General features: G+C 32.6%; 2 protein-coding genes across 2 annotated transcripts; one reads left to right on the top strand and one right to left on the bottom strand.

Annotated features, from left to right (window-relative positions):
* Nucleotides 1-1,715: 1,715 nt before the first annotated feature.
* LOC136968276 (beta-galactosidase-like) lies at nucleotides 1,716-14,116 on the bottom strand. Its single transcript, XM_067262263.1, has 3 exons — nucleotides 13,912-14,116; nucleotides 5,051-6,542; nucleotides 1,716-2,294 (listed from the first exon to the last, which is right to left on the bottom strand). Exons 2-3 carry the CDS (start codon nucleotides 6,488-6,490, stop codon nucleotides 1,848-1,850), a joined length of 1,887 nt encoding a protein of 628 aa, XP_067118364.1. The 5' UTR covers nucleotides 6,491-6,542; nucleotides 13,912-14,116; the 3' UTR covers nucleotides 1,716-1,847.
* LOC136968275 (beta-galactosidase-like) lies at nucleotides 13,500-24,890 on the top strand. Its single transcript, XM_067262262.1, is given in 4 exon segments — nucleotides 13,500-13,545; nucleotides 15,729-15,950; nucleotides 15,953-17,214; nucleotides 24,394-24,890. Coding segments are annotated over 3 exon segments (1,896 nt in total). The 5' UTR covers nucleotides 13,500-13,545; nucleotides 15,729-15,760; the 3' UTR covers nucleotides 24,838-24,890.
* The last annotated feature ends 304 nt before the right edge of the window (nucleotides 24,891-25,194 follow it).

A 25,194-nucleotide genomic window follows, 5' to 3' on the forward strand; every position in this document is an offset into this window, starting at 1 on the left:
TAACCATGGAACTAGTTTTGTCTGCTTTTGTAGAAAATATCAAGATATCAAGATATTTTCTTTAATTGCTTAGAAGATTATTGTACCAGCCTTCCACAATATGTTTTCAAATTTTTTACAACTTCCCTATCGAATGGTTGTATCAAGGGTATGGTATTAGCTGGAAGAAACTCTAAATGAATGTTTTTCAAACATACTACATGAGGATGAGCAGTGGAGTTTGTCCAAGAGTAGCAGAACTGTTATTGACTTTTTCTGCATTCCAATTCCTAAGCCAATTCAGAAATTGGAAGTTATCCATGCATTGTCATATTACTCAACTGGTAAACAGATTCTAAGACCTTTAAAGCACTGAGACTTAGCATACATTCAAATGACTAATATTTTCTATTTCTCACTTTCTGACATAATACAGCAGTGCAATACAATAATGTGATACATTACTTTTTTTTTAACTTAATGGTACTTCATATTTATAACTCGGAACCATCTGGGGTAGCATGGTAAAATAGCCCCGTTTCATCTGCATTGTAGATTAGATCAGGATGAAATTTCTGCAGTAATTCAGGCCCATCTTTGAGCTAACTCTGATTTAGTTTTTAACAGTGGCCCATTAACACATACAGTACTTCTTGCTGAATATGTTGTCCCAATTAACTGGAATGTACTGTGTGTGATTAACACCAAATGATCTGCCAGATTATATCAGACTATAATATGGTTAATAATTTGCTATATTATAGCCTGAGTAATTTTGCCTAGAGATAGGTATTAGGATACATCTCAAATTTAATAATTATAAATAAATTAATCAAATGCTTAATTTATAAAATTCTGGAAGAAAAGAATCAGCCTGGAGTGAGACTCGAATCTGCAAACTAACTACGCAGATTTGATGCCCACTTACCATTGTAGATGTGTTGCTAGTTACTCTTCCTGGACCTCCATTTGATCTTTGCTTCCGGACCTATATCATACATAAATTATTAATAGTTCTGGAGAGGAAGATCGGATAGAGATCCAGTTAGAGTAACTGGCAATGCATCCACGAAGTAAACAGGAGTTACAGGCTCTAATCCTGTTGATTGATTCTTCTCTTCTATAACTTTCTAAATTAGTATTTAAACTTATCAAGAGATGGTGCGTAATGCCTACCTCTAGGCATTAGGCACCATGTCATTCCTTGGTTTCTATATAATAATTTAAAATTTTCAAATTTAAATTACCAAAATAAAATACTAGCAGCAGGATTTTTTCTGTAGTATTTCATTATAATATACACATACATTAATATTGTTCACAATGTATTTTATTGGTTTTTGTATCTCTCTTTACATTGATCTGTAAGTAATTCTAATTGTTTAAAATAAATTGAAATGTGACTAAAATATATAATTAAATGAAAGAGAAGAGAATACAAAAAATTTATTTTTGATCACCAAAAGTAGAAAGTTTCAGATTACTTTTGCTAATTAAATCAATTGAATGAATAATATTCTTACTAAAAATGCAAATTTGAATAACGTACATTTAAAATTATATTAATATTGATAAAGTAATTTTTGAATGATAAAACTTAAAATTAAATTAATATCACTGGAAAGTCAAATTCTTTAGACAAAATTATTATTTGTATCAGTATCGTTTGATTGAAAGAAGAAAGAGGCTCAAATTTTTATGTATTAGACTTTTTTCATATTAATTAATGCAAAAACTTTTGTTGAACTTCATTTTTAATAAAATTTAAAATTTTCATTTATAGGTAATAAACAATTAGATTGGCAATTACAAAAAATAATATTTAAAATTTAAGTGCTTAATTATATAAATTATCATCATTATTATTATTATTGTTGTGGAATTGGACCATCCAGAATTGAATAATTTATAAATTCAACAGTACAGGATGAAATAGCATTACAAGGTGCAGATTCTAATTCTAACAAAACCAAATTATTCTGTCGAGGAAAAGGATGAAATAAAATCCCCGGTGTATAGAGAGTAACCTGAGGACCCATTGCCGGCCAGTAACGTCCAAGGTTGAAGCCGTTGAGGAAAGCCACTCCTTTTGTCCAGTTGCGAAGATTAAGGAATGAATCTAATGGTTCTGCGCCAGTTGGAAGAGTAAAATTTACACTGAAAAATCCAGGCATTTCAGCTACATATTCTTCTGGATTTTTCGGAGGATACATTTTATCTAGACTATGAATCAGTTTAGTATTATTCAGAGGAATTTTTTGAATTACCCAGTTAATTAAGATTTCATTCCCTAAAGTAACATTTGATGTCAGACCCTGTAAAGATAATGCATTTATTTAAGTATTCTTTCTTAAATAAGAAAATATTAAGATATAAAAGTACTTACAAAAAATCATTTCTACAGTTTGTAGTGTGGAAGCATAATATAAAACTAATTATTGTAATCACAGATATTGTAATCATTGTGTATTTTAGTACATGCTAGTTCTGATAAAATACACTTTAAAACTCTAACTAAAACATAAAAGTTTACTTTTCTTTAGATAGATTAAAAGTGCACATTTATCTGAAGATAGTGGTCATTTTTGCACTTTCAGCTTCAGTGTAAAGCTGATAGGACTGTTAATGATTGCTATGTTTAAAGCACTAGTTGAAATTGTTAGCGTATAATTGAATTAGGAAAGGAAATATGTAATTAGATAGTACTAAAAAAAAAAAACAGCAGGAAACCAACACTGTATGAATTAATTAAATTAATGACTGTATGACTTAAACATGTCCTTTTAATGTCAGAGTAAAAAAAAACAATTATATAAAATTACAATTAGTAGAAATTCTGAACTAATTGATAAGCATGACGTCGTCATCAGTATAGATAAGCCCTAAAGTTGTTATAACCAGATTTTTGCCATATACACTCATCAAAAAATTAAGCAAAACTATTAATTTGGTCTGGAAACCACTTATTTTTTACTATTTATTTTTCTATCTATAGATTGGATAATTATGCTTATAAGCATAATTATCTATATATATATATATATGATATATGAGGTGTATAACTTGTTTATTAAAAATTTTTATAATAAACATATCATTATCCATAATCGCACATGCACACATGCATTGGGCATCACATAGAAATGAGAATTGTTTAATAAAGAGCAGCATCTGAATCATTCCAGCTTTGGTTGTATAGTTAATGAGTAGATTGGCCAAGGCAATTGGAAAGTTTCTTGAAATTGCTGGAACTTTCCTTGAGAATCTAATCCAAAGCATGAACAATTGTTTCTCCATCAGTAGAAAAGTTACTGAAGAAATGAATTATTAAATTCTGTACTTTGGATTTTGTTCAACAGAATGTATGCTGAGAAAGTTGCTCACAAATGAAGGCCTTGTATGAAAATTATGATAGTCTGAGCTGTCTGGATGTCTGAGGCAATTAAGATGCCAGTCTACTGTTCTGGGGACTCGACTTGGGATTCACTCTGGGCAGATTGAAAAGCCGGGATAGAGCACCTCTAAAAAATCTGAGCAAGTTTTTCAGAGCTGGTCTATCCCAGATACGTTGGGCTCTGCTCTCATACTTAACCACCCCATTACAGGTCTGGCCAAACCCACAATAAAAAAAGGCATTCTTAGCGTCCTTAGGGTGGGGAATTAAACTACTATAGTCTGTCATTCTCTCCACCTTTTACAATGTTAGAAAGACTACCAATATCATCCATAACTGATAAGAGCAGAACAGGAAAGAAAACAGTTTCTTTCCTGTCAAAAAATATGGGATAGGAGATGGATGTTGTGAAAAGCAAAGGCAATGATAAGACAAAATCAGTTTATTATAAGTCATTGCCTCTAGGCATAATACATAGTAAATTATTTTGGATTATATATAAATATGTGAATTTAATATGGATCCGTATACCATGCATTAAACAGTGCAATGGTATAGTGCCCCACTGGAATGTGAAGAAATGATCAATATTATTATTTTCAAAGTCAATGAAGTAAATTTATGACTCCTTATTTGCATATTTAAGCTTAAAATTTAATCAACTGTATAAAAATTACATACATAAACATTTAATTTAAATATTTAACTTATTGCTCTTCTAGTCTTTTGTCAGGTTCAAGAAAAATTTTTAAAAGAAAACAATCAAGTTGTACACTATGCTATTGTTGGATAATTATAATTAAGCATCGGATTTTCCATATCGTTTTACAAACCTCTATGAAGTTGGAAGGAATAAAAATGTATTTCACGAGATACAAGAAAAAACACATTATTGCAGTGGTTTCCAACCTTTTTGTACCTGAGCCCCCCTTTAAAAAAAAAAATTCTTGCGCCCCCTTAATTTTTCTAACAATCTAATTTCATAAATACTCAAAGCGCGCTCGGCTCCAAACGCGAAAGCGAGATGTTCTCGTTCCAGCAAGAGTATGGATGGATGTTTTAGCATTTGTACCCGAAAAATTCGCGGCGAGGATTGTGGATTACGTATACCTATTTTGCTGATTTATTTTTTTGACACCTATTCGACTTTTTTGGTTTGTATTCGAAAATGATATTTTGGAAACAGCTGCATGCCCCCCTTGCAACAGTCTCGGGCCCCCCTAGGGGGGGCGCGCCCCACAAGTTGGAAACCACTGCATTATTGACTTCCAACAGTGGATTCAACCTATTCGCTGCTGAAAGTCAAGAAAGTGTTTTTTGTATTCCAAGAAGCTAGGGAGCCATTTCCTAAATTTGAGTGAGCATTTACTTAATTTTAAAAGTTTGATTATATTTTGCATGTTTGGTATATAATTGGGTATATTTTGACAAAATTAAACTGAGAAAAAAGCTGTTTTTTCCTCAGAAAGCTAAGAAAAGTTGTTGTACTATGACTCAAAACTTGAAACCAGACCAGTGTACTTAATAGAGAATTAAATACTGATTCCAGAAATGCCCTTGTTTATGCCAAAACCCTCTATTATGAGTTATTAGCAATTAAAGTTGATGATGCATGCAATGATATGAATTAAATATAAAGAAATATTAAAAATTAAATATTAAATTTAAGAAGCATACCTTAAAATCTGAATCACCAGAATTAATTCTTCCTTGATTTTCTACAAGTATGGTAAGGATTTGGCCTCTTGTAATTTTAAGCGGTAAGGAAAATATATTCATTTGTCTGCTTATAATTCCACAAAATTTATTATCAATAAAAATATAACCTCGATCATGCAGACCTGGAACATTTAGTAGTATGGGGTCTGTTGGAATAATCTCGATTAGAGTGGAGTAACTAACAAATCCTGATTTTTGACTTATTTCTTCAAAAGTTTTAGGATATTTGGAATATATTGAACTGCTTGTACCAAGATATATAAGTGAATTTAATAGAGGTGCTACGTATTTCATTATTAATGGATTAAGTGCTAACTTTTTAGAAGGTGGAGGAGGATCTGGTAATGGAGATGGTATATAAGATTTGATAACATTTCTGATTTTGAAGTATTTTGCTGTCAAATCACCCGCTTCTGAGATGGGAGCTGAATAATCATAACTTGTCACTTGTGGTGAATATTGCATGTTTGCACCATTTGTAAATCCAAAATTAGTTCCTCCGTGAAACATGTAAAAGTTAACAGATGCATTGTTTTTAAGAATTTGGTCCAAAGTTTTACATATGGCATCTATGTTGACATTAGCATGTGCTTCTCCCCAATGATCCATCCATCCTGGATAATACTCAGTAACAACAAGAGGTCCTGACCTTTCAAAATGTCTTATGGTTTGGAAAGCTTCAGAAACATTGGAACCAGATCCAAAATCAGCTGTTGTCAAAACACCGTCAATGTTGTCACATTTATAGAAAACATCGCTAGGAATATCTGTTTTAAACAAAACGATGTTATTGCCTAGATACTGTCTTATAACATCACGTATATGTGACATATATTCAAAATCACAACCGTGTTGACCATATTCGTTTTCTACTTGCACCGTAATGATTGGACCACCGTTTTCATATAAATATGGTTTAATTAATGGAAGTAGTACACCAAGCCATTTATCAACATATTGAAGATAAGTACTATCGCTAGATCGTAACACTATATTGGGCTTTTCGCGTAACAGCCAATAGGGAAAACCTCCCAAATCTCTTTCGGCACATATGTACGGACCCGGTCTAAATATTACCAGAAGTCCAACTTCTTGAGCCGTATCCAAAAATGTAAAAATGTCATTATTGTCGTGAAAATCGTACGTTCCTATTTCCGGTTCGTGACTACTCCATTCTACGTAAGTCTGCAATGCATTTAAACCCGCAGCCTTCATTTTGATCATGCGATCTTTCCAATAGACTTTTGGCACTCTAAAATAGTGTAACGAACCAGATATGTAACGAAAGGGTTGGCCGTCTTTCGAGAAACAGTTATTTTCAAAATCGACGCCGAAACTTCGGATTGAATATATAGTAGGAAAAATACAACTTGAGACGAGAAAAAATAATAACTTCATCCTTTAGTTTTCTAAGTTTCTTTGCAGTTATAAATTTATTCTTTAATATAAACTGAAATATATAAAAATTTATTAAAATATTCAATATTGTTATTTCAGACCATTTAGTTTTCAAAATTAAAAGTAGATTTAATAATTTAATTAAATATTAAAAATTAGGAATACATATTTAAAATTTTAGCCAAAATAATTTTCACTTTATCCATTAAGTATTAAGCTAAGGTATTAAGGTATTAAGCATCCATTAAGCTGTACTAAGAGGTGTGAACAGATGTGTGTGCACTGGAACATTGATTCAAGAGTTGATTCAGACAATTTATTCCATTAATTTATCTAAAGGAATCAAAGAAAGCTCAAAAATTTTCAGAGAAATCAGGAATGCTGTCAACAGGAACTATCATATGTTTGCTTGTAGAAATACTGTATTTTACAGACTATAAGACACACTTTTTTCTTCGAAAAATTGCCTCCAAAATTCAGGTGCGTCTTATAGTCCGTAAAATACGGTACCACTAATAAATTTATTGACTTAACTTAATACTTTTGTTCTAAATTTTGAAATAACCATGTTGTATTGGGCCAAATCCAGACAATGAAAGACCATTCTGTACAGTTTGCCAAATGAGTGGTGGCAATTACTGTATTTTATTTCAGGATATTGAATGATACTTATTCTTAAGTCATTGGATAAGGGAGCAGTTTGCTTAAGAGAGCACATTTCCATGTTCCTGATTTTTACCTCTGTTTTATATGTAATGAGACTCCAGTCAACAGAGCAGTCTGTTTAAATGAGCATAGTGTCTGTGACATTTTTAGAGCATCAGTCTGTCTGAGATCACTATTTTATGGTAGATCTATAAAGTTTCTCTTTAACTGTACTTGTATCACTTCCCAGAACACAAGATGATAGGACTCTACACAACAGTATTTGTTGAAATATACAGTATGATTAAAAGCAAATGAATAGAAAAAGATGGAGGAGTGAAAATGAAAAATTGTTCACAAATTGACAAAACTTATTTTTCATAAAGAGACAGTTTCATTTATTAAGCATATTCAGAAATATTTAGAAAAAAGAATTTTAATGATTATTCTTTACAATCATTTCCTTTACCAGATCAAGGAAATAATTGCAAAGAAAGTCATAAGCAATTGAATTCAAAAGAAAATTACAGATTTCTTTTAGTAAATTTGTTCGGGTTGTTTGTTTACAATAGTACGTGTAGTTCATTTCCATATTTATAAATTATTGTAGAAAAATTTGATAGAATATAACTATTCTTGCAATACTGTACTTGTGTTTATATCGGTGGCGTAGCGTGGGTGTCGGCCGCCCGGGGCAGAGGAAAATTTCGCCGCCCCCTTATTTAGGTATCTCAATTCAAAAGACTAAAATATACAGTAGTTCTAAAGAACTTTTCGGCAAAGAACAATCATCATTATTGTGTATTGTACAGGTGTATCGTGTATTGTGTATTTATTGTGAAATTCTGCCACCCCCACTACGATACACCACTGGTTGATATTGTACATCCCATTAGAGTATACAGAAATTTTGGAGAAAGTGTTCACATCTTTTCAGCTGTTTCCTACTGCATTTCTGACTTAATCTGTGATACTTCTTCCCGAGTATACAGTATACACTCATCACCCTTTTTGTGCAGTGACTAACTTCCAAAGAACGCTGTGTAAAAAAATATAGTACATGCATCCTATAGAAAAATACTCTATCCAAGATCCAGAACTTCGACGGAACGAAAAATAAACAATTTACAAAAGCAACACAAGCTTTTTCATTCTAACATTATTTGTACACAAATATAGTAAATACAATATAGCGTAAAATCAACACATCATTCTCTGATGTACAGGTACCTACCTATACATGTAATACTGTACTGTACTTAAAAAACAAATTTACTTTTGATTTTAACAAAAAGTTAAATTTAAAAATTTTTATATTTTACATAAAAATTTGTCGCCCAAAATTAAAATATAAACTGGCACGATTGTAAAATTCATTTTATAGCGATACCGTTTTTGTGGTGATGGCATAAAGGTGGTGTAAATACGGTGGATCGGATGCGTGCACACTTCGACGTCACAAAATTCAAGACGAAGGCAATTAATTGCGAATAAATACTTGAAAGAATCGGGTAAGTGATCATTTTTATCTTATGTACAGTACATTTAATTTTCAAATTTCGTATTTGAAAAAATAAATGGTTTACTTTTTGTCGGGAAAATAACGAAATTCTGAAAATACAAGCATATCTATACCACAGGGTTCCTATGTACTGTACCTGGAAAATCAGGGATTTTCATTAGTTTCGGAAAAAGTCATGGAAAGTCAGGGAATTTGTCTCCTTAACTGCCTTGTTGATTTCGTTTGCTGAATATGGCTGACTAAGGCATATTCATCTGCAGGCGGCAAGAAGTAATGCTGCAATCTTTAATAAGAAAATATACCAGAATCCGTTTTGAATCCGAAATGGCTCTTTTCACCGTTCTGAAGCCATATAATTTTACAGTTGTGGATTAATAACAGGATAAACTACTATTATGTAATAGTGTTTTTAATTTTTAATTTTAATAATTCAGCAATTATAAAAAAGATGAATTTGTTAATTACAATAAAAAATAACTAATTAAAAATTAGTTTACAAAACTTTTAAAACTTGAAATCGTAATTTATTAGATTGTTCACTTCAAAATAGCTAAATAGATCAGTAAAAATCCGTGATTTAATTGTTTTTCACGTTTAAAACATTACTTATACAACATAAAAAATTATAAATAGCTACCCGACATTTACAGTAAAATGCTGGCGCCGACTAGAAAGATTTGTAGTTACGATTCTATGCGCTGAACTTCTATATTTTATTAACATATAATTGTAATTTCGTTTGATGTTTATTTCTGTACACTCAAACCTGTTTTTGTGCGGTATATGAAAATTTCAATCAAATTGAAACATAATTGACTTCTGTAAAATTATTTAAAACTCTATCGGATGTTTTCTATGACATCAAGTTTTTTTCATTTTTTATTAAGTAAAATTTTTTTCTCTAACCTTTTTTTCGGTCCCCTCGTATTTTAATAGCGTAAAAATCAGAAATATTGTGTTAAGTGTAGACTGCGGGTGTGAAATTTCACGCCTTGTTAAATGAAAGAATAACACTTCCTGCAGGTATATTTATCAAATAAAAGTATTTTTTAACGATTACTTTTAACTTTTTATATAGTTTTTCTGTAAAACCACTTTTTGGGAGGGTGTTTATTTCGCGGGAATTATTTCCCGGCAAATTTTTTAAATGTTAGATTCGTATTTAAGTGGAAATAATTAATATAAAAAATAAACTTCTTAGAGGATTTTTTCCCCATTAGGGATTGCAGAAAAAGGCCCAAGGAGTTAAGAAAATTTTATGCAAAGACGAAATTTAATGCGAAATTAAATAATAAATAAAAATTATTAAAACTGGCCTTTACACTGAAACCAAAATCAAAATGGCGGCAACGAAACATTTTTTTTTTCTTTTAATGAGTTGCCAATTCAGCTAATTTTTTGCTAGATTTAGTAGATTTGTTAGAGAAGCTATAGTAAAAACTTACACCTATCCCTCTTTATATACAATCTATTTTTACGCCATTTTAAAATAATGTTCACAAAAGAAAACTATTTGTTTTTTTACATGATCGATTTTTTTATGAGGGAACAAATGCTTTATTTAAAATTTTTAAATTTAACTTTTTGTTAAAATTATGTTGCTGTTTAAAAAAAGTTACTCTTTTTGTTGAAAGATTTTAAAATTATGTGTTTCTAAGTTCATTTTAAGTACAGTACAGTACTATTTGTATATCAAAGAATACTGTTTGTTGATTTTATGCTATCTTGTATTTACTAGATTTACATACAAATAATATTGATAAATGATGATAAAATAAAAAGCTCATGTTTCATTTGTAAATTGCTTATTTTTTCATTACATTGAAGTTGTGGATTCTATCATACATTTTTCTACAGGATGTATGCACACTGTATTTTTTTAATGTGGTAGTCTTTGAAACATACAAGAAACATACAACTAGGCAAAAAGAGGGATAGATATACTCTATGTTCGCAGTAAATAAAATGCTATTTTATTATGTCGATATTCCACACTGTAAGAAATGTGAGGGTCGGGGAAAATCAGGGAATTCAAAACAAAAATTTGAGTAGGAACCCTGTATACAGATCAATTTAAGAATCTGGTGTAGTCTTTAAAAGTACAAAGGTGTTTTATTATGGTCCTAAGCTTGTATTTAATATTTTATTTTGTTTACTAAAAACAGTGTGTCAGCTTTTGGTTTCAGCATTAGATGTCATGCACAGTACATATGTGAGTGGTGAGCTTTTGTGCCATATTTTTGCCTTAATTAATACGAGGTAGAATTTGAATCCCCCATTTTGGCTGCGTACCATAGCGTTTAGAATTATCCCACACCAATAACAGAGGAAGGGGTGATCTTGTTAGATGCGTAGGTGCTAGAATTTATGTTAGCCTTTAAGAAAACTATTTATTGTTAATTACAAGTGTATTAATTTTTTCTTTTCAAGTTTTCTCCTTGCGTATTGTCTATTTATCCACTTATAAAAGGTGCCGAGATCTACAAGATAATAGTTACACCATAAATTACAGATTTTATTAAAAACTGTACGTAGGACTTGTGACCTTATTAATCTAATTTTTATAAGATGATAATAAGTTTACAGGTTTCACGTCTGCTTTTCGTCTGCTCGGTGAAATAAAATTGCCTAGTTTTGTTCATTTTGCATCTCAAAGATTCGTGTTCATTTAGTTTCCACTACCATACACACATTTAAGCCGGTACAAAGTTTTTCAATGACGAGGCTCAGAAGAGTCGCTCCTCTTCAAGATGAATTTTCCTACAAAGTTACAAAGTAGACGAGCGACTTGTGCCGTGCTACGATGCATAGAGGCGGCGGCGTAAAAAAACATTTAAGGGACAGCATTTCGAAGACTCGCATCATAACGAGAAAATCTACCACACAATCCCGGACTCGTGCGAGTGGCATTATGGACGACGAACAGTTGAGCCAGGTTAAAGGCCAAATGCCCCTTCAGTATAAAATTAAAGTTCCTGTTTTGTTATGGCCATTCTTCAATCCATATTAATTTTCCTTACACTTTTATTTCTAAAGCCCCGCCACCACTAATTCTTACGAGTCCGCCATTGCACTCACCCCCTAAATGTTCCATCTACCTTGCACCGTCCCAGAACAAAAAAAGAAACTAATGCCGATACTGATCCTCTTTCAATTCCGTTCAGTAGACAAATAAAAATTTGTTTCGATATTTAGTGTCGTCACACAAAACTTATATTGCGTACGCTTGGAGAGGACTTAATTTCTGGCACGTCGATAAGGGACTTTTCATACAGCTCAACCCTATCGACAGTATCTTGTCTTTCGAGTAGGGTTTCTCAAATGGGATCCTGGCTGTTTTTTTAACCCGGGAAATTCTTCTCGTCCCGGGAAATCCCGCAGATTTCTTAAAAGTTCACTTTTTTCTTATTTTTTGTTAAGGTTGAGGAAATTTTGCAAATAGAAAGTATAATTAACTCATAAACTGTCAGAATACATTTGTATTTATTACTTTTAAACCTACTTATTAGTTTTTTAAATGTTTGTTATGACATCTCACGGATTGTCAATAATCAATACGTATTTGTGGCAGGACTCCGAAAATTCTTTACTTGTCAGAACCCGTAACATCTTGAATAATTGCGCCGATGCCATGTTAATTTTAACCATGCCCGGTAGCTTTGATAACTGCGTAACGCCAGGTTGTGCAAATTGGGCAAGGATACAAACGTGTATGAAGTCTGCAAGTATGAAATTTTTCTTCATAAACACGATTATTAAAGCCAAACGAACTGCCGAATTATCGGGCTATAAGCTCAATGCCACTATTAAAGCAGCCGAAGTAGACAAATGAAGAATACTTGAGAGCAAAAGAAGTACAGTACTACAATCTTGAAAACTAACTAGAAATCGCCCAGGCTACTGGTGAAAAAATATGTAACATTCGTCTCCTCTCGAATGCATTAAAGATGATTCCACCCACATCCATTGAATTGGAAGGGCATTTTTAGTAGCGGGACTATTCATTATTAAAATAATAACCAGATTGAGTGATCGGAGTATTGACCATCTTTGGTTTTCAAAATCTTAATAGAAATTATTATATGTTTTATTTAAAAAACGAAAATTACCAAGTTAGAAGTTTGATCTAAGTTCATTTTTTCTTTAAATTTTCAACTCAATTCAAAGGCAATTTTTTTTTGTATGCAGTTTCCAACGAACTGTAATAATTTTTTTCTATTAGTGAACATTTCTACGTAATTCAAAAGTAATTTTTAATACATATTTTACACAGCATTATTAATATCATGATTTTGGAGGTTGCAGAACGTATTAAATTGCTTCAAAAAAATGAAAAATAATTATATCATTCGATTTCAAGATATTTTTTATATTTTAAAAATAATTAATTATATCCAGGGAACCAGTTCACGTTTTTCCCGAAATCCCAGAAAACCTCCACTCGCGATTTCTAGTCGCAAAAATAAAACTCATTGTTTCCAATACAAGTGCATACACTCGCGACTAAACAATCGTAGCGATTAAAAAATTGCAACCCAAAGTCTATATAAGAAGGTCAGGACACGCGTACCGGAGCCGCCATTTTGGGACTTTTTGAGTCACATCTTTAAAACAAACTTGTACGAGCAGTCGGTTTTATACTACATTAATTAAACTAATTTATGCAATTTTAGTTAAATTAATGTCGTATAAAACTGACTGCTCGTACAAGTTTGTTTTAAACATGCGACTCAAAAAGTCCCAAAATGGCGGCTCCGGTACGCGTGTCCTGACCTTACCTTACATAGAGCTTGTTGCAACCGGTCCTATCAGAGCGCCCTCTACGGAGTTCGTTACTTGATATCCTCGTTTGAGATTACCGGAAGTGCCGCCATGTTCGCTATCATAGGTAACATTAACCCTTTGTTTTATAACGCAAATGTATTGCGAATAATATTACATTTTTATCGATGTTATTAATTAATGGACCAATTATTCCCAACAATTCGTCAAAATTACATTTTGTCATTGAAAAACTTTGCAGGGTGCTCACGTAAACCTTCAAATAATTCGTAAACTGCCCTTTCAACAATCTTTGACTCGTTATTGGATGCATCCTACCCAGTAACGACGCTTCCGCCGTTTATTTAATATTATTATTATTAAAGAACACTATTTATTCTCTCTTAAATGTGTTTATCATGCAACTAAAAAAACAGTCTGTCGACTAAAAATTGCGTGTTAGCGCCTCGTAATAAATGTTCATTTAACTCACCCTTGGATGAAACGTTTCAAAATTTTAATCGTGTCATATGATTTAGAACGGAAATCAATAAAAATGATATATATTTTTTGTCATCGTTCCCGTGATTAGATAAAGATTAAAACGAAATGATCTAAACGATTTTTTAAAAATACTTGTAAGTTACTTTTTATATGTCATTATATATAATTTATACAAGATGTCGACAATATAGACATAAATAAATTCATTACCCGTGTTTTTGTGATATTAATATTAACGTGTACGGCTTTTGACCCTCCTCTTCCTGCCCGTCCTATGCGATGATTCCCTGTCTCCCTTAATGGACGGTTCCTTTAAATTTTATGCATATTTTACAGTATATAGCAACTGTTATAAGAAGTAATTAAATTATTTATATCAGTTTATTAATTTAATGACTTTTGCAATTCTCTCGATGATTTCGATGAATAAGTATTGATTTTAATTGGTTATAATTTATTATAACTGTAATTGTGATAAAAGCATATTTTCGACAAAAGATTTGGCACAATTCTGGATGTGTGTGAGGGGGTTGGGACCTTAACAGGGCTGTAGAAAATAATAATAAACTGCTTTATCTAAATGAGCTTCATAAAGTGCACATAAAAATAAAGTAAATTTGTTTTAGTTGAAGAAATAGAAGTTATAAGACAAATATAACAAAATTACGTGCTATTAAAAGTTCGTATTATATATATAACAATTCAAAATCCCGCTTATTGTAGTTTACTCTAATAATGGCTTAATGATAAACGAATTGGCTTGATGGCAAAGATGCTTGTTTGTTCGAATGTCTTCCGACGATAGGCTCGGTTGCACCGAGTGCCGGAGAAAAACTTGTTAGTGACTCCAATAAAGCAATTTTTTTGTTTTAGTTATATTTTTAAACCACCCGAAGTTGCTTTTTGTTATTTATATTGAGATATGAAAACCGGAAAATGCTTTTTCGGTTGTTTTCTTTGATTTTTCAGAACTTTAACATATTTGATTTGTAAAATAGGAAGCTTAACTAATAGTAACAATGCTGGATTATAATCAGTTTATAATATAGATAATTAATTATAATCTTTATAATTATTTAGCCATATTATAACCCGATTAAAATCCTGTAGTATTGTTTACAAAAGTATAGAAACCATTTCTAAATAATCATCTTATTGTAAACCCCATTTTGTTTTATTAAATATTTTTACTTTGATTTTTGGGCATTTGTGCCCATTATCATTGATGTGATAAGCCCTACTATTATCTGCTTCACAGTTATAGATATTTTAATTAATTTAATTATACTTAGGGCTAAAAGCATTTTCTGTGACAATTAAGAAAAGTTTTTGTCGAGATTCATGTTACAAATTAGGCTAGTAGAAATTTTACCATTTTAATAACATCAACTTATTTAGAATTCTTCATTTAAATTTTTCAAAACCTAATCAATATTACATGTTATAACAAAGAATTAATTCTTATGGTATTATCCAAAGATTAATTCAAGTAACCTAAATATTATTGTTCACGATTAAAACTTGTGTTTTTTCAAACAAATGTAAATCTTAAACTGTAATTATTCAGTATTCTTTGTATTAAAGTATTTATTAATAGAAATCTTAACACACAGTTTTGTTCTGTTCTGTTAGAATTTCATTTTTGGAATTTTATACATTTCTGTACTTAGTGATTTCTGTATTAATAATGTTTGTGATACATTATATTTTAATTTTATGCTATGGTATTAATATTCTGTTATTTTAATAAGCTGTGTTTATAAATATTTCTATTTGTTTATTAATAATTTGCTTTTTTTATTTTAGAATATTTTCCTGTAATAGTTTAATGCTACGTAATGTTTCGACTTTTATTTCGAATTTTGTTTTTGACGATATTCGTCGATTTTATTACACAGTCGAATGATCGACCTTCTTTTACCGTGGATTACGAACACGATCAATTTTTAAAAGACGGACGGCCTTTTCGTTACGTGTCGGGATCGATGCATTATTTTAGAGTTCCGAAAGAATATTGGAAAGATCGTATGTAAAAATGAAAGCTGCGGGATTGAACTCGTTGCAGACTTACGTAGAATGGAGTAGTCACGAACCCGAGTTAGGAACTTACACATTTTCGGATAATAATGATGTTTTTACATTTCTACAAACAGCCCAAGAAGTTGGTCTTTTAGTAATTCTCAGACCTGGTCCTTACATATGTGCAGAAAGAGAGTTTGGAGGTTTACCTTATTGGCTATTAAGAGAGAAACCAAATATTGTTTTGCGCACAAGTGATCCAAACTTTCTTTATTATCTGGATAAATGGTTTGGTGTACTGTTACCATTAATAAAACCATTTTTATATGAAAATGGTGGACCAATAATTATGGTTCAGATTGAAAATGAATATGGTGAATTTGGCTGCGATTATGAATACTTAAATCATCTCAGAGATTTATTAATTCGTTATTTGGGCAATAAAATTATAATCTTTAGAACCGATATTCCCGATACGAATTATTATAAGTGTGATAATATCGATAACGTTCTTACCTCGGCCGATTTTGGACCAAATTATAATGTTACGTCTGCATTTGAAACCGTTAGAATTTTCCAGGAACGCGGTCCTTTAACAGTTACCGAATATTACGCGGGATGGATGGATACGTGGGGACATAAACATTTTATTGTCGACATCGATAAGGTATGTAAAACTCTCGATGAAATTCTTTCGTACAATGCTTCCGTTAACTTTTATATGTTTCACGGTGGAACTAATTTTGCATTTACCAATGGAGCCAATCCGTCTTTCAATGTTCTAGTAACTAGTTACGATTATTCTTCTTGTTTATCAGAAGCAGGAGATCCGACCGAACTTTATTATGCAGTGAGAAACATTATTGGAAAGTATGTTCCACTTCCACCTGAACCACCACCAAAACCTTCTCCAAAACTTGCTTTAGGTCCTTTAAAGATGAAATATTTAGCCCCTTTGTTACATTCTATGATAAATCTTGGAATTCCAAAAACAGTTTTTTCTAAATATCCTAAAACTTTTGAAGAAATAAGTCAGGCTTATGGTTTTGTTAGCTATTCAACTATAATCGAATTCATTCCGGCAAGTCCCGCTGTATTAAATGCCACAGGTTTGAATGATCGTGGTTATATATTTGTGGATAACAAGTTTCAAGCAATTTTGAGTAGAGAAATGGATATATTTCATTTACCACTTAAAATCTCAAGAAATCAAATACTTACTATTCTTGTTGAAAATCAAGGAAGATTAGATTCAGCAACTTTGGATTTCAAGGTTAGTTATAAAATATCAAATGAATTATATGTTTTCTTTTTAAATAGAATAATTTATTTATTATTAAATACCGAACCTGTTACCGGTGTAATTTGCGTGAAAAAATCTTCTTTCCACAAACGTTTTCGAGCTTTCCAAACAGCTCTTCTTCAGGTAGAGAAAAAAGTTCCGACGAAACACTTCGAAAAAGGAACGTAGACATTTAAATAAAAACCGAATCTAAAAATAGAATGCAGATGTTTAAACAAAAATTACGGAACTCGCATATCAAACGAACATTAAGGCGGACATGCGCATTCGTGCGCCGATGTTGCTATTTATAGATCGTTGTTTATGAGGGCCTGCCATGCTATAGAAAGATTAATCTCATCCTTCCGATTTATACATGTGGTCCGGTGGTTAGCCTTACAGATGGATATAGCTTCCCGCCATTTTAGTTGCTCCAGGTGGGGCGTAGTGTCGATGATGTCAGCTTTGTCGAACTCCGGTTATACGGGATCCGATCCAGTCGTCAGGCCGTCGGTATACCGCCTGCCGAAACCTTATGCTGACCCTATATACATACCGGTAGGTTCATCTGACCCATTCACCTACAAGGCTGCAGCATTTAATAATTTGATTAAAAGGGCCTTTTCCCACTCGTCCACCACGCAAGCCCTCAACACCGAATTGAATTATATCAAGAAGATAGCAGCCAAGCACGGTTACCATGGTCTGACACACCGTCTAATTGAGCGACTTCAACGCTCACAATACGCACCCACTACGAATACGAGGACCAACACTGACCAGGATGAACGTACACGCCTCCCAGTCACCTTTAACCCATATGTTAAAGCGATATACGCTGAGATCACTGGAAAACAACAACTACAAATAGCCTATAGAAGAGGCCCGACAATCTACGACATCCTCAGAAATGAAAAAGGCAGTCCAGTCCGTGGCAGGCTTCCTGGAGTGTACTCTATCCCGCTGAAAGATAACATGTAACGAGAGCCTTGTATATATCGGCTCAACCAAGCGATCTTTAAATACCAGAGTGCAAGAACATCAGGCAGACCTTCGGCACGGGCGGTACACCACGGCCCTAACCACCTTTGCATCTGATCCCGATATAGAACTGGAGTTCGACAAAGCTGACATCATCGACACTACGCCCCACCTGGAGCAACTAAAATGGCGGGAAGCTATATCCATCTGTAAGGCTAACCACCGGACCACATGTATAAATCGGAAGGATGAGATTAATCTTTCTATAGCGTGGCAGGCCCTCATAAACAACGATCTATAAATAGCAACATCGGCGCACGAATGCGCATGTCCGCCTTAATGTTCGTTTGATATGCGAGTTCCGTAATTTTTGTTTAAACATCTGCATTCTATTTTTAGATTCGGTTTTTATTTAACTGTCTACATTCCTTTTTTGAAGTGTTTCGTCTGAACTTTTTTCTCTACCTGAAGAAGAGCTGTTTGGAAAGCTCGAAAACGTTTGTGGAAAGAAGATTTTTTCACGCAAATTACACCGGTAACAGGTTCGGTATTTAGTATTTCATCCCCGGTGTCGGAGTGAAGAGTAATTTTATTTATTATTTTGAGTACTACCACTAATATAAATTATATAAGATTTTGAAAGTACAACATGTGCTTTCAAAATCTTAATTTATATTATCAACAATACAGACTAACAACTTGTTTTTCAATGTATGCTAAATTAACTAATAATTAGTATGTTATCGTAGATTATTTTTATACCTATAAGTCAGTTAAGTGAAAGAAAAAAAATTGAACTTTTCAAGTTGCATATTAAAAGCATAACAGATTTAAAAAAAATACAATAACCTATCTAATATTGTTCCTAAAAATAAAAAAAAATCATATACATAGGATGTGCCATAAGTTGCCAATGTAACAAGAAAAGGAAAGGAAAACATAAATAAATAATGGTTATTTTCAGTTCAGGATAATCATCCTTGATTTCACTATACGTATGACAAAGCTTAAAAAGCAATTCAATCCTTTATAAAAATATTCTGAAGATTTTTGTTTAAAATGGTGCATTAGTATTATCTGCTGCAGACTCATCATCATTATCAAAATATCTTCTTCAAAGAGTTTTTTTTTAAATCTGGAAACAAAAAATAGTCTGATGGGGCCATATCTGGACTGTAAGATGGATGATTGAGCTCCTCAAAACCACAGCCCTGAATGGCAGCTTTGAACAAGTGCTGCAACATGGATATGTGCATTGTCATGAAATGAGTGCACTCCTCTTATTAATTTTTATAGTATTAATTATTATTATATCAATTGCTTGCAAAGATATGTGAAAAATAACATTTTGCATTTATAGTAGTATTTCTTTAAAATCCACTATCAGTACGCCCTCAGTCCCAATCAAATGACAGCCATGATCTTCTTGGTTGATGATAACACTTTAGCCTTTTTTTGGGCTCTCTTCACGGTTTCACCACTTTATTATAATTTCTTTTCTAAAAGGAAATCAATAAAGGATCATAGTTTCATTCCCTGTAACAACAGATTTCAAAACAACTCCACCTGCTTTGTAGAGAGAGGTCCAAAGTCAACCATGCACTTTCTACACACTGCTGCTATTGAGCAGTAGAAAGAAGTTTGGGACCCATCTTGTGTTGACTTTGCTCATGAAGTATATGCCAAACACTTGTATCCAATAAGTTGGTCATTGCTGCTATTTCTTTCATTTTCAACCAGCGATCTGAAAGAACCAGCTCTTCCATCGCACCAATTTTTTCCGAGGTTACTGCATCTACTAGATGACAGATCTCATAGTCTTCAAGAGATTTTTATCCTGATTGAAAACATTCAGTCCATTCTTTGATGGTGGTATATGATGGTGAAGCTTTTCCATACACATGATCTAGGTGTTGCTTGGCATTCTTTTGCAAGAAATTACCCGATACTCGTTTAAAATTTGCTGCCATGTCTTGTACAGAAATCTACTGTAAATCACATATTAGTACTACAGCCACTAAATTTTCATCAAATAAGTATATATAAGATTAATATCTTAGTACTGTGTTGACGTGTTTTTCAGTTGTGCAGTAGGTTAGGTTGAAAACTTATGATGCTTCCTACATATATATATATATATACACACACACACACACACACAAAGTTAAACTGTAATTGTTGGTATTAAATGCATACACTTACTCTACACCAGTGGTGAGATTCAAATAATTTGACAACAAAATAAGTTCACTGCATAATGATTAGTTTTTTCATACGTAAAGGCCTTACAGTATTTTTTATACCAATGCACCATGCATATTGAAAAACAAAATAATGGCTGAATGCAGTATGGACTTGAGAAAAAGGTCTTCTTAGTGCTCACAGGACAAAGAGTGAAAAAAATGTCAATTATGTCATATTAATTGTTGTCCATTAAATCAATATGGGAAAATAATTTTAATTTTTGATCCATCTTCAGAGGATTACTAAACAAAATTAAGAAGCCACATTGCTACTAAATTTGCATTTTTGATTTTCTAAAAAGCTATTTTAAAAAAAACAAATAAAATTCATTTAGCTTTGAATGTCATGTATTCAAATTATTATGATTGACAATGATACACAGTAAAAAAGTAATAGATTGTGTCAGTATCAATCTCGCAGGTGGGCCCTGTAAGACCAGTAGGAGACCTTAAACAGTTTGTCATATTGTCAGAAAATTTCTCCAAACTTTTTTTGAAATATAAATTGCTATATAAATTTCAGTGAATGTCTATTGTCTTCAGGCTTTTATGTAACAAATGTGGGATAACTCCAATTGTAGATAGAACTATTGGTATGGTATGGACTGCATTCAATTTCCACAGGCACTTATTTTTTCTGTATAAGTAAATTAATTCTTGAGAGTTCAGTATGGCTATTTTGTAGAAATTTTATGTATTTGGTATAGCATTGTCAATGATATAAGTAGTTTTGTGCACTAAAACAATCTAACAATAAAGCATTAATTTTAAATAAAACTTCAAGCCACATGCAAAATGCAATAAGGTTTGTTGAACTATTACATTAACATTTTCAGTCCACTTCTAAGACCTTTTAAAATAGAACACTACTAGCACAGGAAAGAGTCAACTTTGGAATGCATATGACTTTGAAATTTGAATGCATCAAACATTTTCTTTTTTTTTTATACATTTTTTTTGTTATTCAGTCAGGTGGGCCTGCATTTTTTGCTGCTATGGCAGGTCAAACATAGCTTGCCATGCCTTTGTGATTTGTTTATTTGTCCTTAAAATTGATATATAGGTCCTGGTAGTTTGCTTTAAATATTTCCAATGCCTCCAAACTCTTAAGTTGGTTTATATGGCATATTTGTCATATTAGGGTTGCCTGTTGTAGTTCTGGCTTAATCCTGTTCCCACTGGCATATATAGCTAAAATTGCATAAGATTAAAAATTGCAGGCATTGTGACAATGTCACAATAAATAATTGCTCATTCCTAATTCTGTTCTTCTTCATACCACATATCCATTTCAGCATTCTCATCTCCATCGTCTTTTCCTGGGCTCTTGTAATTACCTGCATTTCAGCAATGTACTGTACATTATATAAAACTGGTAAGACCTAGAATGATCTTCCTTTCATTTTGCAACTTATTTTCTTATTACACAGAATCCCACTCATCTTTCTCCAGTTCAGCCATCCACTCTGAACTCTATGCTGGATTTCTGCACTCATTCTTACATCACTTGCTACTTATGATCTACTCATCAGATACTTAAATTTGGAATTGGATATACTGTCTTTGTTCTGATGATCTTCATGCCTCTCTTCTAGTGTTTTTCTCTATTCCTCAAGCTTCCTCTCTAACTTACTCTAGATGTTTTACACAGCGTAATGTCATCCTCAAACAACATACTCCATGATGCCTTGCTCTTCACATCTTCCACCAATATATATATATATATATATATATATCACCAAATCAAATAGAAATGGACTAAGGGCTGAGCCCTGGTGTAGTCGAACTCTCACAGTGAATCCCTCTGTCATACCTACACTACTCTTTACTTGAGTCATTGCTACCTTATATTTTTCTGGTATTCCCTTTACCTTTATACATCTCCATACCTCCTATCTAAGCACCCATCATATGCTTTCTCCAGGTCTATGAATACCGTGTGCAGTTCTGCGTGTATCTCTCTGTCAGCTGTTTTAAAGCAAAGATTGCATGTTGTTTCTTACCTACAGCTCTCTCTTGTCTTAACCTTCCTTCCACAATTCTTTTCCAGATCTTGAGTGGGAAATCAATTTAATTCCTTGTAATTTTCACATTCCTGCACATCTCCCTTTCCTTTATAAATTGGCACCAAAATATTTTTCCTCCACTCATCTGGTATTCTCTCTTGCTGCCACAGCTTTTTCATAAGATCCCATACTATATCAACAAGCTCTTTACCTAAACATTGCCATACCTCATCTGGGATCTGATTAGCTCCTGTTGCTTTCCCATTCTTTTTCTATTGATAAGTGCCCTTTTCACCTCCTTGCTTACATCTGCTGCCTCTCCTTTATTTGCCTCCTCATCCTTGCATAGTACTCTTAGATTTTCCTCATTCAATAAATTTGTAAAATAATTCTTCCATTTTTCCTTGGTCTTGTAACACTTTACCATTCTCATCTTTTATCTGTTTTATTGATGTGAAATCCTTTGATGTCTTGTCCCTTGCTTTTGCAATTCTTATCAGCTGCCTATCTCATCTTTTCTTTCCAGTTCTTCACAGGCCTTTATCCATCACCTTTGTCTTTGCTATTGCCACAGCCCTTTTTACTTGCCACCTTATACATTTTTTTAAAATCTTTCCTGTTACTTGACATTTCCCATTTTTTCTTCCTTTCCTTCTTTTCTTTTATTGCAGTTTACACCTCCTTGTTCCACCACCAAGTCTCTTTTTCATAGGATAGCCCTCCCCAATATCTCCTCTCCAACTTTCCTTATAATATGACTATTAAACTCCCATTTCCAGTAACTTTATTCTTTCTTAAACTCTACTCAGGTCTCCCTCTTTTAATTTCCACCACTTTATCCTTTGTTCTTTCTTTCCTGGATGTGTCTGGATCTTTTTAACTATCATCACCCAATCAATTACTATCAATCTGTTGTGCAGCTACACTTTCTGTTAATCACCTTGCAATTCCTCATTTTCTTAAGCTGTTTCCTGTGACACACAAAGTAATCGACCTGCCTTATCCTATCCCCACTCTTATATGTTATAAGCATTGGCATAGCCAGGGTTTTGTTATGGGGGCCTAGTAGAGGCTGTAATTTTCTGGGAAGGGCACCAGGTTAACTGGGGGGCCATACCCACCCATGCCCCTTCCTGGCTATGCCCATGGTTATAAGCTGGTTCTCCTTTTTGAAGTAAATGTTGACTATTGCCAGGTTAAATGCTATTGCATATTTCACTATTCTATCTTCCACTCTTTCTCTTGCCTATACTCCATCCACCGTGCACTCTTCTTTCCTTTCTTTTACATCTTCCCACGTTTATTTTACTCCTCATCAACTATAATACCTATCCCATTCCTCCCTTTTTCATCTGCTCTTCCAGAGAACAGTTTATAGCTGTCCCCAGTTCCCTTGCTTTACCTCTTTTCCACCTAGTTTCCTGCAAATATAAGATTCTCAGTCTTCTTTGTTACATCAAGTCCACTAACTCTGTTCTTTCAGGTCATTGTTACAATGTTTAACACACTTTTCATTGGACTAACTTATTTAGCCAAACCTGTCCTTAGTTCAGTAGCCCAAGCTCATTTCTTGCAGTTTTCAGACAATCTGATTTTGCATGTTGCTTGTGGTCTATGCCCAAACTCTCATATATTCTCTTATACATTATTCCACTTGGTTTTGGCATATAAGTTTTATGGTCAGATGCCCTTCCTTACACTAACTTTCACAATTTACTAGGCTTGGGATCAGCACCTAATGGGCTGGCTTGCCCCCTTGTAGAAATTAATACCAGCTACCATTATTTTATCCTTTATTAATAAAGTATTAATGTTACTTTTACTGAATTAACTTGAAATATTTAAATTTTATATCAATAGACTATTCTTTTCTTCTTAAAAATAATATATATAAAAATATCATAAAGCAAATTTTACAAATTTGAATTTTTATATTTCAGGGCTTAACTTCAAATGTAACATTAGGAGGAAAAGTTTTAACTCACTGGCTTATTCAATCAATTCCTTTAAATAATACTAAATTGATTCATAATTTGGATAAAATATATCATCCACGAAATCCAGAAGAAATTTCAGTCACGTTACCAGGATTTTTTAGTGTGAATTTTACCCTTCCAAATGGTACACTTTTAGATTCGTTCCTTAATCTTCGTAATTGGACAAAAGGAGTGGCTTTTCTAAACGGATTCAATCTCGGACGTTACTGGCCGGTAATGGGACCTCAGATTACATTGTATACTCCAGCGACATTATTTAACCCTTATCCTCAACAAAACAATTTAGTTTTATTAGAACTAGAATCCGCATCTTGTAACATAAACGAATCATGCACTATTGAATTTGTGAACCAACCCATTCTGGATGGCCCAACACCAAATAAATAAAGTAAAACAAACATCTGTAAACTAAATTAAATAAAATTTTCCCTTACATATAATTAACTTATTTTATTGTGCTTTCAAACAGAATGTGTAATTTAAATATCTTATAATTTTATTTTCAATTTGTGAAAACCTAGTTGCAAAAGAAAGTAGCTTTATGCAGATATTTCCATTTTAAACATGTTTTAGCAGTTTTTCTTTCTTTTTAGATTAAAGAAATACACCAGATAAATGTTAAACACAGTTACATCATAGTTTATAGTAAGAATATTTTATTACTAGGCATAATCCAAATTAACCCAAAGCAATTCCAACTAAAAATGGCAGCACTGGGTTACCTTATTCTCATTGAGTTTTTGA

Source organism: Centruroides vittatus, unplaced genomic scaffold (genome assembly GCF_030686945.1).
Source record: "Centruroides vittatus isolate TY-2023 unplaced genomic scaffold, ASM3068694v2 contig_1427, whole genome shotgun sequence".
Classification (NCBI taxonomy): Eukaryota; Metazoa; Arthropoda; class Arachnida; order Scorpiones; family Buthidae; genus Centruroides; species Centruroides vittatus.